General features: G+C 43.0%; 1 protein-coding gene across 1 annotated transcript in view; it reads right to left on the bottom strand.

The window, feature by feature from the left end:
* TENM4 (teneurin transmembrane protein 4) overlaps positions 1 to 23,388 on the bottom strand; it is a 1,593,907-nt gene that overhangs the window by 105,366 nt on the left and 1,465,153 nt on the right. The window contains exons 24-26 of the mRNA XM_048933792.1: positions 21,057 to 21,242; positions 15,107 to 15,133; positions 7,787 to 7,933 (exon numbers count right to left, since the gene is read on the bottom strand). Of these exons, the coding sequence (XP_048789749.1) occupies positions 7,787 to 7,933; positions 15,107 to 15,133; positions 21,057 to 21,242 (360 nt within the window). The remainder of the gene's footprint in view (positions 1 to 7,786; positions 7,934 to 15,106; positions 15,134 to 21,056; positions 21,243 to 23,388) is intronic.

Genomic DNA, 23,388 nt, shown 5'->3' with positions numbered 1-23,388 from the left:
TCACCTTCAATGGGGACACTGTGTCACCCTGTGATGCTTTTGGATGCATTAATAGGAGAGTTTGTATGGGGAGGGTTTAAAATGAAGGCATTTAGATGTAGAAGTAACATAATGTGTTATCCTCACCCTTAAGCAAATCAAATTTTACCCTTCCCAGCATCAGTTGTTCAGACTCTCCCCAAACACGGACTAAAGGAATGTCTCAGTATTTCTGCAGAAAACACAAGTTATTGTTCATGTGAATGCATGGGTTCAGGACAGCTTACAAAAGTAATGGTGTTCTGCCCTGAGCTGAGGACTGACAATTTACTTCTCCTGGATCTGGGGAATTAATAACTTTTCCTCTTAGGCTTTGCAGAGAACAATTTTACCTATTCAACAGAAGAGGTGTAGCTTTTGGGCTCACTGTGAGGAAGGAAAAGGAAACACAAAACAAATGTGAGGAACAATAGCAATGTCTCTGTGATCATGTTAGATATTACTGTTCTCTTAGCTCCTCTGTTTTGATTTTGCTTGAATAAGGTTCTCACTGGCTGAATCCTAACTAAATTAGACTTCTGGCTCCCTGGGAAAGGAATTGCTCTAACATCTTTCCCTAATATTTGCAGGTTCAAAATTGTATAGTCATATGTAATAGCAATCATGTATTTGTACTGCAGCCCTCTTTGGGCTTTAGTGCAGAAACAGAGCCCTGCAGTGCCAGGCACTACAGAAAACAGAAGGGTAATGCAGAAAGTCCATCCTAATCCAGCACTACGCTCTTGTTTAAAGAACATCTGAAACAAACAGAAGGGAATGGAGCGGAAGGAGGAAATGACAGAAAACACACGATAATCACTACTAGCTGACCATAAACCAGGCCTATAATAATGTGGTTAGAGTCTACAAGTTTGCAGAATCTCCCAGATCAGCACTGCTGTGTTACTGCAGCTGGCTTCATGGGATTTCCCTTCTCTAGACAGATTTTTAGCGTGGAGTCACAGAACCATAGCACATCCTGAGTTGGAAGGGGACCCTTGGCCCCACACAGCGCTGCCCAAACCCGAATCCAGTGTCTGAGAGTCCCAACACTCCCTGAGCTCTGTCAGTTTAGGGCTGTGCCCACTGCCATGGGCAGCCTGTTCCAATGCCCACCGCTCTCTGGGGCACAGCCTTTTCCTCACACTCCCCTGACAGAGCTCCAAAAGCAACACAGAAACCAAGCAATTTACGTTTGCAGTGGAATTCCATAAGGTGCTGGAGGCATGCGAGAGCCCTTCCAAGCAGAGGAGATTGGCTTTTAGACGGTGCAGAAAGCAGAGGTTGCTTAACGTGATCAATAGCAATGCTGTACCTGAAGCTGAGTCCTTCAGGAGCCAACATACCTCTGAAAAAAGGGGCTCTGAGCTTAGGAAAAAAAGCAGAACGAGCAATGTGTTCACACCCCCAGCAGATGGGACACTCTTAGCTGAGATCTCTTTGCACCAAGGTCTCTCACATTTCTGGAAAGTACTGTAAGTGTTAAGCCAATGCTGAGAAGTTCATCCTAATATATTCTGCTGACTGATTCCACAGCAGTTCAAGAAATCACCTTGGCACACCTTGGAAAGTAACCTCAGATCACTCAGATAGAGTAATGGTTTTCCTGTCCTCATCAAAAGGAAAGCAGCCATGCATTCTCTGCACCCATGACAGTATGTGACCTGACACACTGAGGAGCAAACCCTGAGGTTTCTAAGGAGAATGTCTGCCCCAGAGGGGAGGCAAGAGTTTGCCTCAAGTGCTAAAGCAGGTCTGGCAGAGCTTTTTTGAGCTTCTTTCAGAATAGCTGCCCATGCTCTTTTGAGTTTATTGCAGAAGGACCTTGCAAAATGCACACTCGAGCCTGTCTTTTCTGAAAACGCATCACGTCAGGTTTTGTTACATCTTGTATACCAGCAGAGCTTCCTTCCCATCTGTAATTTGCTTCACCTCAGCAGAAAATGAAACATTTATTTTGGAAAAGTGGACATTTTCAATGTTTCTGGATCTATTATCCAAAGGAATTTCATTAAGGAACAGTTACAAGGAGTAGGAACTCTCCCAAGCCGTCAAGGCAAGCCACAGCCACTGCTAGACATTCACTTCACAGCACATCATCCATGCTAACAGCACTGTGTGCTTCTGGATGCTGCAGTGCCCAGCTTCACACCGCTCTCCTGACAGCCCCAGTGCTAACAGCCAGCAGCAGGTGATACACAAGTGTTACCGTCCAATAGAGGATCAGCGAGCTGCTGAGACCTGCAAATGTGAACGTGTCACGTTGTTCCCTTATTTGAGAAAAGGCTGATTAACAGTCATCATAAAATACAGGAAGAGAAGCTAGGTGATACCAACTAGCCAATCTCTTTCTCATCTTTTTAGAAGTGCTCTGCAGTTCCTCCAAGATGACCCTGTTGTTTGATTGGATCTATCAGTGATGGTAAATGTTAATTTACCGTGGCTGTTTTCCCAGGTGCGTTCAGATCTCAACACTTCCCTCTGTAAATGTAGCTCACACATTAATGCATCATTTTTTATGGTTTTGAGGAAGCAGACAGTTCCCATAGCATGCCCAGGGGATGATCCTCTTGTGCTATAAAAGCCTCGCTGGCATGAAGTAAAGGTTCATAACAGTGTGCAAAAGAAAAAAGAAATCTGAAAGCATCCCATCACCTTGTCTGCAGCTCATGCATTTACATATATAAAGATTTGTGTTCTGGGGTTCTCTTGGATGCTATTCAATTCCCTCTATAACCCTGCCACTGCCTTCAGGTGTAACCCTACAACTGGCAGAGAGCAGTGCAGGCTCCTGCCAGCTCTCTAACACATTATTTGGCATGTGGAGGACAGATGGTGGGCACATGGGTGTTAAGAAGGCCAACGCGCAGCGCCAACATTTCTCTTGCCAAAAAATCTGAAATGCTTCCATCCCAAAGCATTATGCAAGTCTCCACCTTACTACAAGCACAACCTGATCCTCGTGTGGAGCAAGCAAAGCACGAAGCACTACTCTGCAGAGTTACATGAATGGACTGTGATGCTGTAAAACGGATTTGAGACATATCAGAAAACTCACTCCTGGTAATTCAAGTGTGGCTATGGCAGAATTATATAGTTCCTGAAATGAGTGGCAGCAATGGGTACTACTCAAGGCAGTACAGAAAGGCAAAAATACCATATGGAGTGTCTGGGTTGCTCTGACTTGGGTTTGAACACAATTGTTAGGAGGATGGAGGTAAGGAAAGCGTAAGAGCTGTTCCCCCATTGAGCTCTTAGCACATGGTGGAGAAAGAACGAAACCTGCTAAGGCCAAACAGGGCCACGTGTACATTGGAACCCTGTGTTTGTGCTCAGCTGAATGCACTGCATGTAGTCATCAAGAATAAAAACTGAGGAGTACAAGCTTCACAACTGCAGTTCTTGCAGAAGAAGAGAATAGGAGGTTTCTGTGAGCCAGAAAGAATGGATGCAGTCAGATCCACTTAGGGAGAAAGGTCCAGGTCTGTCCAGATCTGGAGTCCCCAGTACAAGAAAGACAGGGAGCTGTTGGAGGGGGTGCAGAGGAGAGCCACAAAGATGATCAGGGGACTGGAGCAGCTCCGCTACGAAGACAGGCTGAGGGAGCTGGGCTTGTTCAGCCTGGAGAGAAGAAGGCTGCAGGGTGACCTCGCTGCAGCCTTTCAGTACCTAAAGGGAGCCTACAGACAGGAGGGGAACCAACTCTTTGGAAGGGTAGATAACAGCAGGACAAAGGGAAAAGGTTTGAAGTTGAGGAAGGGAAAATTTAGATTGGATGTCAGGGCGAAATTCTTTATTATAAGAGTGGTGAGGTGCTGGAACAGCTGCCCAGAGAGGTTGTGGATGCCCCGTCTTAGAGGTGTTCAGTGCCAGATTGCATGGGGCCCTGGGTAGCCTGGTCTGGTATTAAATGTGGAGGTTGGTGGCCTTGCACGTGGCAGGGGGTTGGAGATTCATGATCCTTGAGGTCCCTTCCAACCCTGGCCATTCTGTGATTCTGAGAACCATTAGGCTCTAAGCCTTCAAACAAAGCTACCTTTGTGAATCTCCCACTCTCATGGTTTAGGGACGGTGGCGTGTATCCAGACAATGAAATTGTGAATTGGGCAATTCTCTGAGTATGGAGAGAGTCACACTGATGATTTCTCTGGAACAAAGATGGTTAAGATAGCTTTACTGCTTGTGGATATATCTACAAGTTAGTGAATAATAACCTCTCGTCTTTCCCTCTGTTGCTCTATATACTCCATTTCTGAAGCAGGACTCTACAAGTGCAATGAATTCTATATGAACTCATTCCTGTAGAATGTTGGCCTCTTCTCAACACTGATTCAGATGCCGTTAACTCCACTTCCAAGACTTGTCACAGGAGTTAATATCTGCAGTCTTTTAAAGCTTCAAACTTTCTACTCTTCAAGTACATGACAGGGCCCTCTGTGTGGGCTTACCTTCAGGACCACTGCTCTCAGGACTATCTACTGAGAGCCTGCAGCCATGAATAGAGGCTATTTCCTGCCAAAGAGAGGCAAGAAGCCCATCTTAAGGAAACATCTCTTATTTGTTGCAATACAGGTAGAACCTTCTGAGGTCAAATGTTGAAAATCCAAGTCTTTTCCACAGACTGTTAAAGCTCTGTCACCGTACTGCTTTCCCTTGACTGGTACTGGATGATTGCCTGCTCTCTGTTACTTGCCACAACTCCTTTCAAGCTGATGGACTTCATGTTTAGAAGTGTAAATAAAGTAGGCCTGGGTGTGAAACCTAAGTGTCAGTTTTGACAAATGACACTTGAGCGTGGAGAGGGAAGTGCTCTCCCAGATGCCTTGTTTTAACCCAACCAGAGATTACATTTCACTGAGTTTCTCTCTGAGTGACTTCTGCTTTGCTTGTTATTGTTTATCTGAACAGCCTCCAGATTTAAGAGGCCAGCACGCCCTGTAATTTGGTACCCATCTCCCTCAGGGTATGATTAGGCTGGGATGTGATGAAAAAGATTCTGACTTCAGCTCCCATTATCCTGAGGTATTTCCTGCTGCAGGGATCCTGATTAGCAGACACACGATACCACAACGTGGGACCAGCTTCCGATGAGCTCAGGCAGAGCGAAAGACCCTTAATGTGAATGGCCTCACATTGCTCTTCTGAAAAACCACCGTGCTCTTTGCCCTCAAGTGACTGTTTTTAGTGGAAAATGACTTGAAGGGCAGCGTTCATCAAGCAAAAGTAGGCGATGTCTGAAACAACTCAGAGAGATGATGCTATTTCTCTCCACTGGTAGTATGCATGGCGACCAGTTTGGATGTCTGACTTATAAAGCTGCATGAAATCTGCCATTTCCATTGCCTGCCTGCACGTGCACACAAAGGTAAGTTCAGCAATAGCCCTAAAATTCTTTGCGGGGAACAGCCAAATAAAACGCCCTACTCCAGCCCAAAGCAAGTGTCACTTGAGATACTGTGTCAGGACCTCCAAAAAGGGAAAAGCCTCTTTTGTGAGCTTATACCCTCACTGCGTGCTCTTACAAGAGGCTGCACAGCCTGTATCTTTTCAGTGCTCTGGAAAACAGTGTGATCTCTTTGGTCACAAAGTGTTTGCAATGAATACAGACTCAATTCTACTTCCCAAACACAGGGGCATGCTGTCACTGGATTGCCTTGGGATAGCTGAGAAACCCAAAGGCAGCTGTCACACATGAAACACGTATATGTGCTGCTCAGAAGGTCTAAGCTGTTGTGAAAAAAAAGCTAGAAGCCAGCTGAGGTACTCCAGGATGACTCATGACAAGAGGCAGCAGACATTAAGTTGGAACATGAGAAATTCTAATTATTACGAGGGCAATGCTTACTAGGAGAGTGATCATATACTGGGGCAAATTGCCCTAACAAGTGGAACCTCCATCCTTGGAGTTGTTCAAGAATTGACTGGACACAGCCCTGAGCATCTAGACCTTTTCTGACCACAGGCTTGATACAGGTATCTGCTGGAGGTCCCTTCCAACCTAAATTATTCTGTGTTTATCAGATATCTCCTGCTCTCTTGCTATACTGAGGTCAGCATGGCAGCTGGGATACAGGTCCAGAATCAGCCTTCCTTGCCCACTCCAGGTAAACCTGTTCAAATCCCTGTACTGAACAAGGAACTTGAGCTTCCAAGCAGAAATTCCTCACCACTACTGATCTCAGGAGTTGAAGTTCTAGATTTCAACCCACAGATGATCCACAAAAATCTATAAAGATCAGATCAAGAAGGTGAATGGATCCTCTTGGTCTTGGCCTGGTCTAGTATTAAATGTGGAGGGTTGTGGCCCTGCTTGTGGCAGGGGGGCTGGAGCTTGATGGTCCTTGAGGTCCCTTCTAACCCAATCCATTCTATGATTCTATGATTCTTTTCCACTTTCCGGATGACAGGAATAGCAGTAGCAAAATAAAAGCAAACAGCATAGTGTGTTACATGGTTATCTGTAAACCACAATGTACAGTGTCCATGTACAAGAGATTTTTTTAGCATACCAAGAGCAAGGTCAACACTCATTTACGGGCTCTGACAAACGCAGAAGCTGATGCAAGATAGTAAGTCAGAACCTGTTATTTGCTTTGCTCCAGCTGTGTATGCCCATGTTTCACACAGGCTCACCAAATGCAGACTAGCAGCTGAAGTGCACTAACTTGTAAACATTTTGATGCCTTTTGTCTTTCCCACACTTGTTGGTGAGACCACAAACACCTTGAACCAGGAGATATGAGGAGACAGTGTTTCACCAACGTGAGTCTGGTTATACTCTTTTTGATGTTATACAGATGTGGTCTTGTCTGTTAGCCTGGATTACTCTGTTGCTTATTTTTTTTCCAGGGAAACTAGGGTTGCCCATAGCTCTATTTGCCATATTTTTACACATCTGACGTAGTGAACTTTACTGTTGCCTTGAGAATTCTGTACATAGGGGAGTATGGTGAAACTCAGTTCCATGTGAGGCAAGGAGAGACTTCTGTGTCACTGTGTATGTTCTTTATATGGTTCTCCAATTTTTTTCTTTCTTTTCCAAAGGGATAATTTGGTCCATTTGCCATGCCAGATGTGCAGAAGTATTTTAAATATTCAATCAAAATCCCAGTTGCTGTGAAGCAGATAATCACAGTCTTGGCTGCCTATTTTTTTTTTTTTTTAACTGTACTGTTCTTATGAATATGATAAAAAAGAAACTTGCAAAATACAATCTCTGCTTCACAGTCTGGGTCCTGGTCCAGGCTTGTGGTTTACAAAGCCTTTTGCTGAGTGACAACAAAACAAATTATGCGGCCTCCCTTATGCCTTAAATTTAATATCTCATCTCCTGCCCTCTAATTCAAACCTTCACACGGCACCAGGGTTTCCTTTGTAATGAGATAACTCTGAATATTAAGTTTGCATTACGCAGGGCTATTATTCACATGCCTGACATCACTACATATGGAACTGTAATCAATAAAACATGGTTCGAGAGGGATTGGATGGCTTGTGGGCATGGGGATCAGTCACTGAAGCCTCTCAGTTACTGCAAAACATTCATCCTCAGACAGTAGTGACCTACCGAGGAGCCCTGATGAAAACCTCAGGCAGTGAGGCCAAAGTTGGAGCAGCTGGGGACATGTGCTCTCTGAGATGGGGGGTTAATAAGCCTTCCTCTTCAGGCCTGGCACCCCAAGTCCACTTGAATGTTTGGATCGGACTCCACTCAGGCTGAGCCAGCCCAGCAGACCTCACAGACACGTCACACACGCTCAGGTCCTACCTCCATCGTTGTCCTTCCCGTCGCCGCACGCTGTCTCCATGGACGTATCGCAGCCCGCTCCTCTCCAGCCCAGCTGGCAGACGCAGTGCCAGCCGTTCATGTCCAGAGTGCATCTGCCGTTCCCATTGCACAAGCCAGGGCATCCCTCTGCAAGGCAAACAGCCACACATTCAGACATACCACAGAGGGAGAGAAATGTAGCCCGGAAAAGGGCTGGTAACCTGCCACTTCCCTTTGCTTTCGGCTCAGTTCTCCACTCCCACTTGATGTCTTCTTATTGTCTCAGTTTAGAGTTCCCCAGTGCACAGCCTCACTGATGGCACTGACTGAATAGTGAACTTGGGGAAACACTGTGATTTTCCTGCTCCGTTGTTTGCAAAACCCACCCTTCCACCTGAGTATCTCAAAGCTTTTACTTTATAAGACCAAGATTTAGGGATACCTAAGTTACATGTGGGGTTAAAGTTCCTAACACTCCACATGATAAAACAGTTTGCAGCCTGAATAATACCACATTCAAAACCAGAATGAAAAGGAAGGCACTTTATACATTAGCAAATATTTGGAGAACACACAATTTCTCTATTATAGTCATTCTGAGAGGGGTTCATCTGACCCTGTTATAACTGCCCTACAACTCAGCAGCAGAGGAACCTTGCCTATAGTGGAAGCCCTTCATGTAGATTTGGTCCCTACACTGAAACATACTCTGGAAATGCCTGTTTGTCTCTGCTGACTAAAAAGAGACTCCAGCAGAAGCAGACGTTCCTATAACAGGTGATTAAACTCAGGGGGAGGGGGGGTTAAGCCCTATGCTTCCTGCCTGCTCACTAGGGTTTGATTTTCGCATCCGACGGCCACCTGCTGAGATTTCCATCCTTTATTTTTTGGGGGGAAAATAGCAGAGTAATTTCCCCAGTAAGCAGCCATGTGTGGGAGGCTGTTTAGCCTACACAGTTCTGGGGGCTTTTCACCTGCAGAGCTCAAATATCTTTTGTGGGTAGCAGCCAGAAACGCTAGCTGCATTTTACAGATTAGGGAAATGAAGCACTGAAGTGACTGTCGAGGTCACCCAGCAGGACTGATTAAAGCAGGAACACAACTGAGGCCTCCTGAGCTCGTACATGTGAAATCCCTTCACGTAGTTCGAGTTCCTTCAAGCTCTCAGCTTTGCATGATGGGTTTGTTTGTGGAACTACAGAAGTGATGCACATATCCTGTCCCAAAGGACACGGTGGTGAAGAGCACTGAAAGATGTGCGTTGTGGTAACACTCGATCAACCCCATCACTGCATTAATGGCAGGCTGTCTGAGGAAATGCTTGAGTGTCCCACGCTGGAGAAATACAGGTGCCTCTTCACTAACAAATTGTTTACATCTTTGCTAAATTAGCTTTTCTAACAGCTTACAGATTAACAAAGGCCAAGTGGAATAAGGAACAAAGTGGGTAGGGAAAAGTCCTTCAAACGGATCTTAAATTTTGCATTTGCAAACATATCTGAAGGATTTCTAACCTTTTGAAATGTGTACTGTATGCACGTGAGGTGGGGCACGCAAATTGTAGTGAGCATGCTTGTGCTTCATTACTAGTACATTAAATTAGTATTTATACACTACAGATGAGCTATTGATAAGCATGGCTACTGGAAGCTCTCTATTTTAATGCTGTGCCTTCAGTTACTTACAACAGTGCCAAATTTTTAAGCATTTAATGTGATTTTTCTCCATGCTAGAGCTAATTTATTAGTTTGTTTTCTTTACTCCCTTCCAGTACAAACTGCAAGCATTCAGCTGTTTTGGAAAATGAGAGGAAGAATCTCATTACTTGTTAAAAGGACTTGCTGAAGTTATGTAGGTAGGTAGGTAATCTTACTTTGGAGCAGATAAATTCCATTTGGATAGGCCCATCCTGACAGTTGGGATATGCCATTTTCCCCCTCTTTATAAATCAGATTAAATGTGTCTAGACAAAAAGCCTCTGGAGAAAGCTGACGAAATCACTTTCTGTGTGTTCTGCATCACTTCAGTAGTTGGCAGCTCAATTCTGCAATGACAATATTGCATCACCATTGAGCACACTTTGTGATTTACTGCTCTGCTGCAACAGCTAGACTCTTCATAACCTATCCCAAAAATTCTTTTCTATCTCTCGCTGCTGCAGAGACCAAGCAGGACACTCCTTGAAAAGGCTGGTAGTGTTGTCTTCGACAGGAGTGAAGTGAGTCTAAGAGAATTGGGCAATGAGAGCTTGAAGAAACCACTCTAAAAGTATGAGAGGAGAAAGGTTGGATAGCACCCGACTTTTAACTCAACAAGTCTTCAGAGGTGGAAGAAGATGGGTTTCAGAAATTCTTTCCTGGAGCTAAATACAATAGAATTGTGAGGTCATACAGGAGTAGATCCAAGTGCTGGAAATAGTTTAAGTTAGGGCTACAACAAAAATTCAGATTAAATTCATTTTAACTTCTTTAAGTATATTTTCCATTGCTTAATTTTTGGAAGGAAAATATCAAAAGAAAGAATCATAGAATTATCGAATCATTAAGGTTGGAAAAGATCTCAAAGTTTATCTAGTCCAACTGTCCACCTATCACCAATGCTGCCCACTAAGCTATGTTTCTTAGTACCAAAATCTAACCTTAGTAGACAAAAAAATACTGTGCTGACTGCTTCTTGTGAGACTGAAAAAAACCCCAAATATATTGTCTTCAGATATCTCTCCTGTGACAAGTGTCCAGCAGGTATTGGTAAAAAATACACAGTTACATAAATGAGGAGTTAACACTGGACTACTGAATGTCCTCCACTTTCTCACTTTCCACATAGGGTAAAGAGAAGCGGCAGAAAAGGTCTGATATAATTATTATAGAGACACCTCCTGCCTCTGAGGAAATGAGAGAGTTTGATTTGTACACTCTAGAATAGCAAAGGCTGAAAAGATTATGATTGTTTTCCACAAATTCATGAAACAGATAAACAGTGAGAAGGAAAACAGCTATTTAAGCTAAAGAGAATAATGCTGGCATAAGAACAAATAGGCCTAAACCATGCATGAATAATTTCTGCCTGGAAATTAGAAAGGGGAAAACAAAACAACCATATTTGTCAGGATGAAAGGAATAAAGTTTTGGAATAGCCTCCCAGAGGGATGATTAAGGCAAAGAAGCCTCACTGATATATATATGGAGCTTGGTACATATATATAAAATTCTGTAAGACAGGGTTGCCCTCGTCCATGTGTGAGATGGGTTTTGGGCTATTTGAATGGAGTTCCATGATTTCCTGCTGAACTTCTTCAAGTGGACTCTGAGACATTACATCAATCAATGCAGAAGGCAAACAGAGGGAAAACACCATTCAGGAGAGGAAAGAAAGAAGAGAGTATCTCATAAGATAATGTCTTCACAAACTGTCCACTCATCCTCCTTGACTGTTAAGGGAATCTGGAGTCACTAGTTGAGATACAAGCTGCAGGTACCTACTGTGGGATGACTCCTTCAGTAAGGCCATTACACACAGCATTGCCATCTTCCCAGGATACAGAGCAGTTTGCCTCCTCTCGTCAGTAAGAGACAACTCCAGTTCCTAACAGGAAAAATCTCTTCCAAGGAGTCAGAGATAGCAATTTCCCAATGAACTGACCTCCTCGTCACAGCTCCATGAATATGAACGTTACAGCAAAGTATCAGTGCTGTGAAGACTAAGTTGTATCTGTTCCTATGTGGTAATATGGTAGGAGAATAGTTAGTTTTCATAAGTAATGATGAAGGAAATCATTAATAGAAAACAACACAATTTAACGGTGCTGTCAGAGGACGCCTAGGGTCAGCAAGTTAGAAATTAATATCAATATGCAGGTCAACATATCTAGCAGAATGGACTTAGAAAGTATTACTATTTCTGAACAGTTCTGCTGCGTACAAACTTGACCATCACTACCACTACTGAGGTAGAACATATAATATTCCACATTCCTCAGTGCTCTTCAAAGCACTTGTAGAAAAGGTTACACAAATTAAGCTTACCCATTTCACCTGTGCTGGGTAATAAAGGAAAAAGACCACTGTATCTCCAAAGTGCTTCTGAACATCAACACAGAAAGCTCAACCTTCCCAGATTTATAGCACCATGGAGGGGAGTTGGATGAGATGAACTTTTAGGGTCCCTTCCAACTCAAATGATTCTATGACTGTGATAATCTTGAAGCTCTGATTTCTCATAGCTAGAGTCACTAATGATCCTGTACTCCTGTTGGTGTCTCTTAACTGTATTTGGGTGACTAAGATAATTAAATACATGAATAGGGCTTTCTGAGGGGGAAAAAGCCTTTTATGTGACTTGCTAACTGAAGCACATGAAAGTACTGCTGATACTGTGAGACACTCACAAAGACGTCAGGTCTGCCATGCAAGAGAAAATACAGAGCAGGGAAGCATTACAGAAAGTGGACAAATTTTGAACTAGCCAAGAAAAACGTGTCAAAGGAGACAGTCACCACAGTAAGAAGTGATGGTGCCAATTCTAAGATTAAGATTGGTGGTAAAAACAGTTAAAGCTTTCTCTAATTAGTACAATTTAAAAACAATGCCTAATGGCAATTTTTTTTTTCATGTTAAGGCTCATTGCCACTTGAAATTGGACTTAAAAGATATAAGACTTTCCTACTTCTGATCTTAAAGTGTTGATAGACAACAATTAAAGCGTTCTAAAAACACACAACTCCTGAGCTGGTGGGTATCAAGAAACCTTTCATCAGGTGGCTCCTGAAAGATGAAGAATAAGAAGTGACTTGCCAGAGCTCCCATTGTTTCCAACTGCAGAACTGGAGGAACTGACCTTGAGTTCTCACTGCTTCTCAGAACGAAGAAGTGACTTTGCACTCATCCCTGAATGCAGACGAAGGCAGCTGTTCAAAATCTTTATCTTTCAGAGTAGCTGTTATTCACCTCAGTACTGCGTAAATGCGGTTATTTCTTAAGTGTGACAATGGATCAACAGCAATAGAAATTAAACACACGGATGTTTTGGCAGCTCCAACAGTATTCTGGATGGAGGAGCTCTCTCTAAAACCATACATCTTTAATATCAGGTACCTATTTTCATTTTAAGCATTACCGGTGTTAATTGAGCCTTAGACTGGAACGCTCAATTCCAGTCCTGGTTGTAGCTTCTTGGCTTAATCCCACTGATGTCTGCTCTTGAAAGTTGCCCTCCAACCTAGAAACAATTCTGTGTCTTGTTTGATTTACTGGTTTATTGTAAAGCTGTAGGAAAGACCCAGCAGTAAATCAGGCTCACTCTTGACAACACGGGATTACTGGGAAGGGATTTCAACCCAAAAGATGTTAATAATTAAGAAAGCCAAAAGAGCATGAGTAATTTAGTTTTGAAAAATGTACGCCGTGAAGTCAGCCAACTAAAAAGCGTGTACTTTTAATGTTTCAGCTGTTGCTAATCTTTCCAAAAGAGGCCATGTACTGTAGATACGATCGTTGTTCTTAGCATGTTGCCTAAGCTGTTACCCACTTACAGTACTCAATAAATACAACGCATCTTTATTCTTGGGTGTAAAGGTGAGTTAAAAGGTTATCCAGAGGAGAAGTGACAGCTACACAAGACTTACTGAACCAAATGAGCACTGGAGATCCCTGGGCACAAGCTCTACAGACCAGTTACTCATCTGTTCTATCCTCCTTGTGCTTACCTTTTGACCCAGCTCTCTCCAATACAAGTTGAGACAAAAAGGAGAACTCCTGGGGTTTTGAAATGCAAAACACTGAGATGTGGAACAACAGCAGGAGGTTCTGCTCACACTGCCTAGTGTCGACCTGTACCTTCCTTTATGAATGTCACCATTCCTCTGTAGGAGTACAGACAGTGGCCCTCTTTCCTTGATCTAAGAAGGGGAATATCATTTTTCTCCTGGCTTAAGACAAATCAAACATGTTTCACTGATGCAAAACAATAAAGAAGAAACGATGACTAAATGATCTACTGATCTATAAACAGTGGTTCAAGGAAAACTGCTGTTTGCTGTGCATTAGACTGAAGATAAAAGTCTCAATGATTAAAACTTGGACAAAATCCCCTATCATTAATATTTGTCTGCTCAAAGTTTTTCCCTGGTAACAATTGTACCTGAAACTTCCTTTAAGCCACAATGAGAACATGAAACGTTAGACTGTAAATTCATCCAGAGAAGTGAACTCAGTAGGACAGCCATGTTGCTTGTCTCACAACAAGAGCTTTACATGGCAGATTTTATTTTAACTGTTCACCAGACGAATATTTTGGCATATCTGTCCTTCTTCATCAGCTTCTCACAGCTGCTATTCCTGATTGCTCACAACCTGAAAAGGAGAGTAACTCTATGGGAGAAACTGATTTGTTCAACCTGATTTTTTGGTTTGTTTAACCAGCAAACATATGATGCTGCGTGGTGTCAGCGCTGTGTTGTTGTTAGTGTCAAATCAGCCATGTAGAAGGATATCGGTGTCCAACCCAATCATATTTACTGTCAGACTGTTGCACTCACTAGATGTGTACTACTTCAGTATTTTTCGAAAGCTAAGAGGAACTACTTTTATTTAAAAATCCTGCACCTGGTTGCTCTGATTAATAGACAAGTGAGATTTTTCTAAGATCTCAGTGCCTCTGCTCCATAGCAGTTCAGTGCTATATCTTTGCTGCTGAGAAAAGACCAGGGTCCTAAACTTGCTTTACTTTTCAAAAATAGGAAGATGGGGTAGGATTTCTTTATAGGGTATATTGATGGAACATCACTTATTTGAACAGAATTTGTTAATTTGTGTATCTAGAGGTTTTGAGGCCACAACATTTTGTATTTATTTTTATATATATATATATATATATATAAATAATTATTCTAAGTTCCCATGTAAGACTTGGCAATCATGGCTCAAAAATATGAAGACTCCACACAGAAAGCACACTCACCTGCTTGTTACAAAATGGATCATAGACAATTGATTACAACACATCACTGTACAGGGCTCCTGATGTATTTGTTTCCTCCTGACTTGCCTTACCTGGGTAGTAGGGGTGAGGATGAGAGATGATTCGGAGGGGAGGGCAGGGACAAGGGGAAGGGCAGGAACACTGATACGATGTTAACACAGGATCACAGCACTTACAAAGGTACTTCCTACCTAAATGACTGGAAAGTTCATCCTTCCAGACATTAGGGAGCACTTTGGTGACGATGAGGAAGAGATGCAACCTCAACACAGCATGTTCACGGTGCATTTAAAAAAAAGAAAACCACAAAGACAATAGGAAAAATAGGAAGGAAGAGCATACCTTTCACTACCTTATCCAGATAGTGAGCTTGGGAGATAAAAGACAGGACATTTAAGGTAGGATTGAATAAGTGCATTGCGGCTTACTACGAGACTGTGCAGGTGCTAGAAAGGCAAAGGAGAGTTTGCTGTGATATGGAAAGAAAAACCTTGATAATGAGGAGAGAAAAGAGGGAGAAGGGTGGAGCACAGCCCTCCTCAGTCAAGGAGCTCAAGAAGGCTATGTTTAAGCATCCAGTCATCTTTGCTCATTAAGACCAGGAAGAGAAACAGGAAAGTTAAATATATATATATATATTTATGTGTTTTGATATATATATATGTATATATATATGTATAAATATATATATGTGTGTGTGGCAGAATATTTTAATGTTCTGCTCATTTGCAACAGTCTACCCCTGTTTTATTGCTTTTAATCACTTGAAAGCACTCTACCTCACCTGATTGCCTTATACATTTCTGCATAAAGACACACAGTTCTCCTGTGGCTTACCAGAGGCTTTTCCCTGGATCTTCTTAATGGGAACATACTGCGTTTACACAGCATCCTCTACCCCAAGATCAAATTATTTTACAAACATTAAATTAACCTTGTGGCAGCTTTACCAGGTAGGTAGGTCTTAATATACTCATTCCAAGGAGGGATGCAGCAAAGAAAAGAAAGTTTGAGATGCAGTGGGAGCAGTCATGTGCCCAATTCCCATGGAACATTAATTTAGAAAAACAAATTTCTGATTGCTCTTCTGGGGTCAAATAGAAAGCTGGTGGCAAGGCCAAAAGTAGGAGACAGGAGTCGTGGCTGGGTGAGCCCTATGCATACCAGCAGGCGGCACTCACTCTCCTAACGCCAGCTGGTCCTTGATAATAAATGAGAGGCTCTAAGTCTTGTTCTTCTCTCTTTCATTATCAGTTGAAATGTTATTTCCCTTCTTCAAGCAAAGCTTGCCTGCTCTCTGCTCGCTCTTTCTCAGTTGTGTCCTGGTACCTTTAGGAAAAGTTTTGTTTTCTGTTCACTCATGTAGATTGCTCAACTGGGAAGACTTGCAAGAATTTTTTTCCATGTGGGAACCTTAATGGTCAAAGCAAAGTAAGTAAGTAAGTGGAGAGGCCACAGAACTATTCAAGGCCAGGATGAATGGGATCCTGGGCAGCCTGATCTACTGGGTGGCAACCCTGCCCAAGGCAGAGATGTTAGAGCTAGATGGTCTTTAAGGTCCCTTCCAACCTAAGCCAATCTGTGATTCTATGATCCTACGGTGGGGCAGTTATGAGGATTGGAAATGCCATTCCCAAAGCATACTAGTAGAGCAGTTGCCATGTGGGAAGTGCAGAATCACCATCCACTTGGGAACTTCTCTTTGGGATGCTAAAATCAAACAGCTAATACTGAGCAGATAAAGAAAAGGGAGGCAGCTGCCAATGCCAACCATGTCATTAATGTGTCAGTGTTATCCTGCAAAAGGACAATAATAAAGTCTTTCTTAAGCAAATCTTCCACATGTGGACATGCAGCTGTAGCATGACTCTTTCTTCTCTAAACCTTCTCTAAAATTCATGTGCTATTATTGCTCTAAAACATCTTATATCTGCAGAAACTCCTTTAGAAAACCCATGGGCATGTGGGACAGGATGAAGAGCTGTGCTGCTTTTCCAAAGTAGCTCCACACAGCTCCACATCATCACTAGAAGCCACTGTCCCTTCAGATTCATTACTGGGGAAGCTCATGCTATTATTTTTCCATATGAGTCCTCTCATTTCTCCACTTTGAGCTGTCTGAGTTAGTTTTGTCTGTAATACATTAAGAAGGAGTTAAACCTAGACTGAGAAAATTTGAAGGTTTTCACCTTTCAGAAGGTTTTTTTTTATAGGTCCCATCCAACTCAAATAATTCTGTGATTCTACGATTGTTTGATTCTACCTCTAGCTTATGCAAAATCATGTTGGAACAAAGCTGCAAGGTCTTGTTTTCCACTAACATGGCTTTCCATTGCTCAGAGGTGCCCATCCCATAAAGAAAATGTGGGTGCCAGAGGTCCAGCCCGGCTCAGACTCTTCTCTGGATATGGAGTGTGCTGCAGAGAGCTGAGCTTCTGCTATTGGGCTGAGGCCACCCCACACAGGTGGGCTTATTTTATGCTGGGCTGCACATAGACCAAACTACTTTAAAAGGCATGAGTGGCTTGTTAGAAAACTGGGAAAAGAGAGCAGAATCCACCTGCAGTGTGCTTTGTCTGGATTCCAGCTGCTTGAGCAGAACCAGAGGGCAATGATTACAAGCCCAGCTATTCAGAACATGTGTGACTGTTTATGCAAGAAGACTGATGAAAGGCAAATTGGAAAAGGCAGATTTCTCAAAAATCAGAGTTTTGCTAAGTCAACCAAAAAGCAGCTTAATGGCACCATAAGCAGAAGCCCTTGTGGGACAGACTATCTGTCTGTCTAGGCATTGTTACTGCATACATCAGGTGTACGTGCCAGGACCAGATTTCCAAAAGGAGTTGAGCAAGCATTTTTTTGCAAAGATCAATGGGAATTAGGCACTGAGGTGCTTTGAAAACCTGCTGGGTGGACCTGCGTGTATTTGGAGAGCTCACTGCTGGCCCCTTAGGGCTCTGGTGAGACCCCACAGCGTTCAGATGCAGCAATGGAACTCCAAGCAATGCCTCAGGCCTCGTGTCCCTGCCCTGAATATCTCAGCTCTGCTTTAAGTATGTACACAGGGAACCCTTCTCTGCCCTCATTTCCAAGTAGTCCTATAATAGGAATCAAAGAATCAAGGCTTGTTTACTGGTAAAATATCATGCAGAGAGATTCAGTACAAGACCTCCACCGAGTGTAGGCTCACTAAACCTGACATTGTGCCTCTGCAGCAGCACTGGAGCACTCTCCAGGCTGTATCGTCAGCTGTATGCAATCTGAGGCCCTGGACAACCTCTGGAGTTGTTTATTCTACTTGGGGAATTTTCTGTGCTGCCTCTTGTGAAACAATAGCCTGCCACAGAGATGGCTTTTGATTTGCTCTTTCAGGGCCTCCAGTGAGAGGGTTGATTTCACCTTTAAACTGAAAGTTCCTAGAACCCACCATGCTCCCTGGATGCTGCTGGCATGTTTTGGGCTGGAATAGAAGAAAGTCAAATTCTTTCAATGAAGGAAATTTGGAACATGCTGAAGAGCCCAACACAGGTGTCTTGTATGGGTATTGTAATGATGTTTTCTCCTTTAAAATATTAGAGTAAACCAATTGAACCATTCTGCTGGGCTTCAGGCTTCCTGCAGTTCTATAATCAACTTTCTGTTCTACTCTTATGCCTGGATGTGCTAAGTTTGCTGTGTTAAAATGATGAATGCACACTTCTGCATCAATTTCCTGGTTGGGAATTAACTGGGGTTTGTCTAATGAAATCTCTGAATGTGAGCAATCAAGCTAGTATATTTGGTAACATGACTCTTTGTATGAGCAAACAGAATTAATCCACCGGGATCACAGTTCCCTTGTACATCATAAGAGCTTCCTATGACCTACAAAACAAAAGGATTTCTTACTCTTAAACATGCTCAACAGGAAATGGAAGAAGTCTACTTTATAGGTATCATCCATTTCTACCATGTCACCTGCACACATGGCAGTACTGTAAAAGCGTCACTTCAGCAATGGGGTTTTATGCTTGTCAGTGCTAGAGCAAAGTGGGCCATGACACAGACGTAGAAGGAATTACTATCAACAGAACAAGTTGTCATGCAGGGAAATTACACAAGGACAAGGGAATGCTTTCCACATACTTCATGTACGTAATTCCAAGGCAATGTCCTTTCATCTGTGCCAATATCGCTTATTACTCCTTCTAAAGCTATTCAATTTTCTTGGGTATTTAGGGCTTTGCCAAATCTCCCTTATATTCCACACATTTATCAATGAAATATTCTGTAGGAAATACAGTTTACATCGTCAGAGGTATGGAACTGTACAGATTTGTTGCTAAATTACCATGCAAGAAGATGAGGAAGGAGAAGTGAAAAGAAATGGAAATGCTCCAGTGCTCTGAGCATTAAAGGATGATTGGGAACCCAATACAGCACTGCAATAGGAAGCAGCACCAAACACAACACGGTGTGCACCATTAAAATCTCAGTGCTGGCTGCATTGCGGTGCTGGCCTTTCCCAGGATAACAAGGACTCTTCATGTTTAGAGCGAGGAATAGCACAAATAATGGGGTAAATTTAATTACCAGGAAAGATAAAAGCTTGTTGTTTGAAATCAGCCCGGGCGGAGAAATATCATACACTGAACTAGTGGCATTTTGGTTTTGCAGGAGAACTAATAAAATGGCACTGAGGGAATGAATCAGGCTTTGTGTGCATAAATGCCTTTCACATAAAATTGTCCCCTGGATTCGGTGCCTTTTTGCTGAACATTTTTTTTTCTCTTTTAAAACTCTTTCATGAATCTGTGTAGCTTTCCAAATCAAAGTGCTTGAACACAAGGCTATAAAATAATATTACAAAAACACAGGATTCCAATTAACACAGGCCTGCTCCCTTTTCATTCTAAAGTCATTTAAGTGAGGTTTGTTTTTTTTTTTTATGAAAAGAAATGAAAGCTGTTAAGGACATAGACAAGAAAGCAGAAAGAATGTAATGTCTAATGAGACAGAGGAAGTTTTTAGAGCTAGATATTTTTCATTAAGGGATTCATGTGGAGACCATAATGTGGTAGGGTGACATTAGCATAAATAAATGATAAGTGGAATCGAGCCACAGATATGGTTTGAACCATTATCCTAATGCTGGAATTAAAATATTGTGATCGGGCTCCATTTCCCACCTGCCTTTATGTGTGCAAGCTTACCTGGTGTTCAAGCAACACGAGTGGATGACTACATGCAACTGAGTTGATCATCTACGAGGATGACTATGTTAACTTTTGCCCAGGTATTGCTTGTGGTTAATTCTGTTGCAGTGTGATTTATAGGTATCGCTGCATGAGGAAAGCCATGCTGATTGAAACAAAGTGCCTGGAGAGGAATTCTCACTCTGAAATAACTCTCCTAAAGTTGACTGAGATTCTTCAGGTTCACACTGGAATTATTGACAGTGGAACTGGATCAACTCAATTAGTTTTCCATTAATGTAAAACAAACAGTGTCTGGGGAGTTGTAATGCTCCTGATTTTATAGCGTGACTATGGAATGGAGACTAAAGTGTGTGACAGTCAGAAGAAAATGGAAAAGTGCATCAAGGAGTTAAGTGAGATGAAGGAGGAAGGCAAACAGAAGCCCATTCATTAAGGATGCTGCAAACTGCTTAACATAGGAACTGTATTTCTTGCATGATTTCAGTATATTGATGGTACCTTACTACTAATAAAAATAGACATGCCACTGGGAGCTCAAGGTAAGTGCCAGGTGCATAAGGAATACAGAACCGAACAGAGAGGACAACAAAATGGTTAGAAAGGTAGCAGAGCAGACAGGAGGCATGCAAGGCAGTGTTCAATACCAGGCAGAACCTGCCCAATTGCAGCTTCCAAGCAAAGTGGCAGTGCAAATAATGGAGCAAATTAAGGGAAGGAAAGCTTCAAACAAGAAGCATGTTTCTAAGCTACTGACATACTAGGGAGAAGTTTTGAAGGCCACAGAAAGACCTTTTGAGAGAGGCAAAGCAGGGTGTTCCGAAAGCACCTAGCTGCCATTTGACAGCTTGTCTCCAGATCAAACACCACGTAGGTGTACTTTGAGTCTGATAATAAAGAACACATTTCACCACGTCATCAACAAATGAAAGGACATTTTGCTCCCACGTGAAGATGTATGATGTCAGAACTTGAAATCCGAGAACAAAGGTGCTCATGCTACACTAAGTCACACATATTCAATTAAGCATGCGTCTTTCCTCCTCCCTGATCATCGATTACTCTTTGAAAAGCAGTCGGTTTTTCTTTCTCCCTACCAATAGTGCAGTGCTCTCCGTTCCAGCCCGGGCTGCATTCACACTTGCCGTCCCGGCACGTCCCGTGCTCATTGCAGCGTGGGTGACACGCTCTCTGATCACAGGCTGTGCCCATCCAGCCCTCCTCGCAGCGGCAGGTGCCTCCGACGCAAACTCCGTGTCCTCCGCAGTCTGCTGCACAAATCTCTGTGGGAGAGGAGAGAAGAGAGAGGAGGGGATAAGGGTGGAGAGAAGGGAGGGGGGGGGGGGGAAAATCCAGAATGTTATTGTGAAGAAAAGAAGCCACACTTCACTACCTCGCCTTACGGGGCAATGAAAGGAATTCCTGGAGCCCGTAACACTAATCCTTGCAGACAATAAGAATCTAATAAGTATATTACAAAAAAAAGGGACGGATGTGGATTGCAGAGGTCTGCTGTGATTGATCCCCCTATTTGCTTTCTTATCCTCTTGCACTCCTCGAGCTTTTGTGATCGCCAAATCCGAGGGGGAAGGCTCTTCCAATAAGCAGAACAAAAGTCACATTTAATTAAAATTTGGTTAAGTGTGGAAACAATGTGCTGATAAACCACCGATGCTGAAGTTAAGTGCTGGCAGAGCCTGTTTATGGCTTGTTAACCCACTGTTCTGGGGATGGGATTCATTAGATCCTTCCTCTGTTTAATATTAATACAGAACATTTCTATTTATGCTGAGTATGCTCATCTCCTCCATCTCTGTTCTCCTGCCACCCCATTAAAAATCTCTTCTCAGGGATCTGGAGGTACCTCCATGTTCTGGGGTTTGTAGGATGGTGCTTGTTCCCAAGTCTTATTGGAGTTAATGGAAGAGGGGAGTCAGGAGTGGGTATTTCAGTAATCACCTCCTAAAAAGAGAAGAGCTAAAGGACATTGACTTTTCAGAGGTGCTGGCCTTTCCACCCTCTGTGAGCCCCAGTGAGCACCACGACACAGATAGGAATATAGTATTTAGACGCAGAACCAAGCATTTGGCTAAAACCTCACAAGGCCTTGGCATGGATTTGGGGGAGTGCACTGTGCTTCATCTGCACTGTACGTGTCTGGAAAAACTGAGGTCTGGTGGAGAACAGATACCCATGGCTTAGGTGTTAAAGTATCTGTTACTGCCACTACATAGCACTGATTTCACTGAAAAAAATTACAACCAAATACCAACACGGTGTTATACCACTGATGAAATGAAATGATGTTATTTCTTCTTCTCATCACCTGGCTGCTCACTTTCAATCTCATATGCAGACTGCACTCTCCTGTTTTCAATCCCAGTGGCAATTCAGAGTGCATTTCAGTGATCTGCCTCCTCTCTGACTTCTGCACCTAAACTGAGGTAAACTCTCCCAAACGTTTTGTATTCAAAGCCATAGCTTGTCTGAGCCACTTATAGACTGTATAGTGCAGGGACACAGTTCCCTTTGGGGAGAATGGAGAGATGTGAACAGACAAAATTTTGAGCAGAGCTGGGCCTATGAAGGGGTGGTAGGGTACCCTGCAGAGCACATTTTCTCTCTTTTTCTCCCACTCCTGTTTCCCCAGAGTGAATATCTCAGACACTGTCTGTGCCAGCCCATCCCCAGTGCCTCTCTTTGTGCCTTAGAGCATACTAAGCAAAGAACTCAGGCCTCGAGGCTTGTGGTGGTGGGGAGACTGGTATTATACAAGACATTTACTTCAGGTCACTGGCTGCACATAAAATATTCAAAACTACTCAGCCTGCATTAACATCACACCTGACTGAAATTCAGCCTTCCATAGGTTTGCATTAGTGTTTTGCTAATGAATACCACCAGTAGGAGGAAGCTTGGGCTGTTCAAGGAGTTTGGCACACTCGTGACGTGGGGTTGGAACGTACCCTTCCCTGAAAGCTTTGCACCAGCCCATAGGAGAGGGCTGCAAAAAATCTTCAGCCCCTCATGCTGAGACAGACTGTGAAAGCAATGACAACAGTGTTTTGTATGTCTACTAAAGTCTGATTTTCCAAATGCAACACAAACACAATATGCATTTCCTGCTTACTTCAGCTCAGGGTAGTGGAACCTTTTCCAGCCACAGTATCACAGAGTCTTTTGAGTTGGAAGGAACCTTTAAAGGTCATTTAGTCCAACTCTTTTTACTGCAGTAGCTCAGATGCCTCCAAATGCTCTTGGACACGAGTTACTAAGTATGTAAGTCTGCAATGAAAGAACTGGAGTCCAAACACACTTAGGACACTGAGAACATTTCTTTGCCATGAGCGTTAAACATGCAAAGTATCTGGGCTCCTTACGTGCTTAAATCATGGATGTGAGGCAGTATTTTGAAAATACTACTTGCTG

Source organism: Lagopus muta, chromosome 1, assembly GCF_023343835.1.
Source record: "Lagopus muta isolate bLagMut1 chromosome 1, bLagMut1 primary, whole genome shotgun sequence".
Classification (NCBI taxonomy): domain Eukaryota; kingdom Metazoa; phylum Chordata; class Aves; order Galliformes; family Phasianidae; genus Lagopus; species Lagopus muta.
This window is presented reverse-complemented; position numbering and strand designations above follow the sequence as displayed.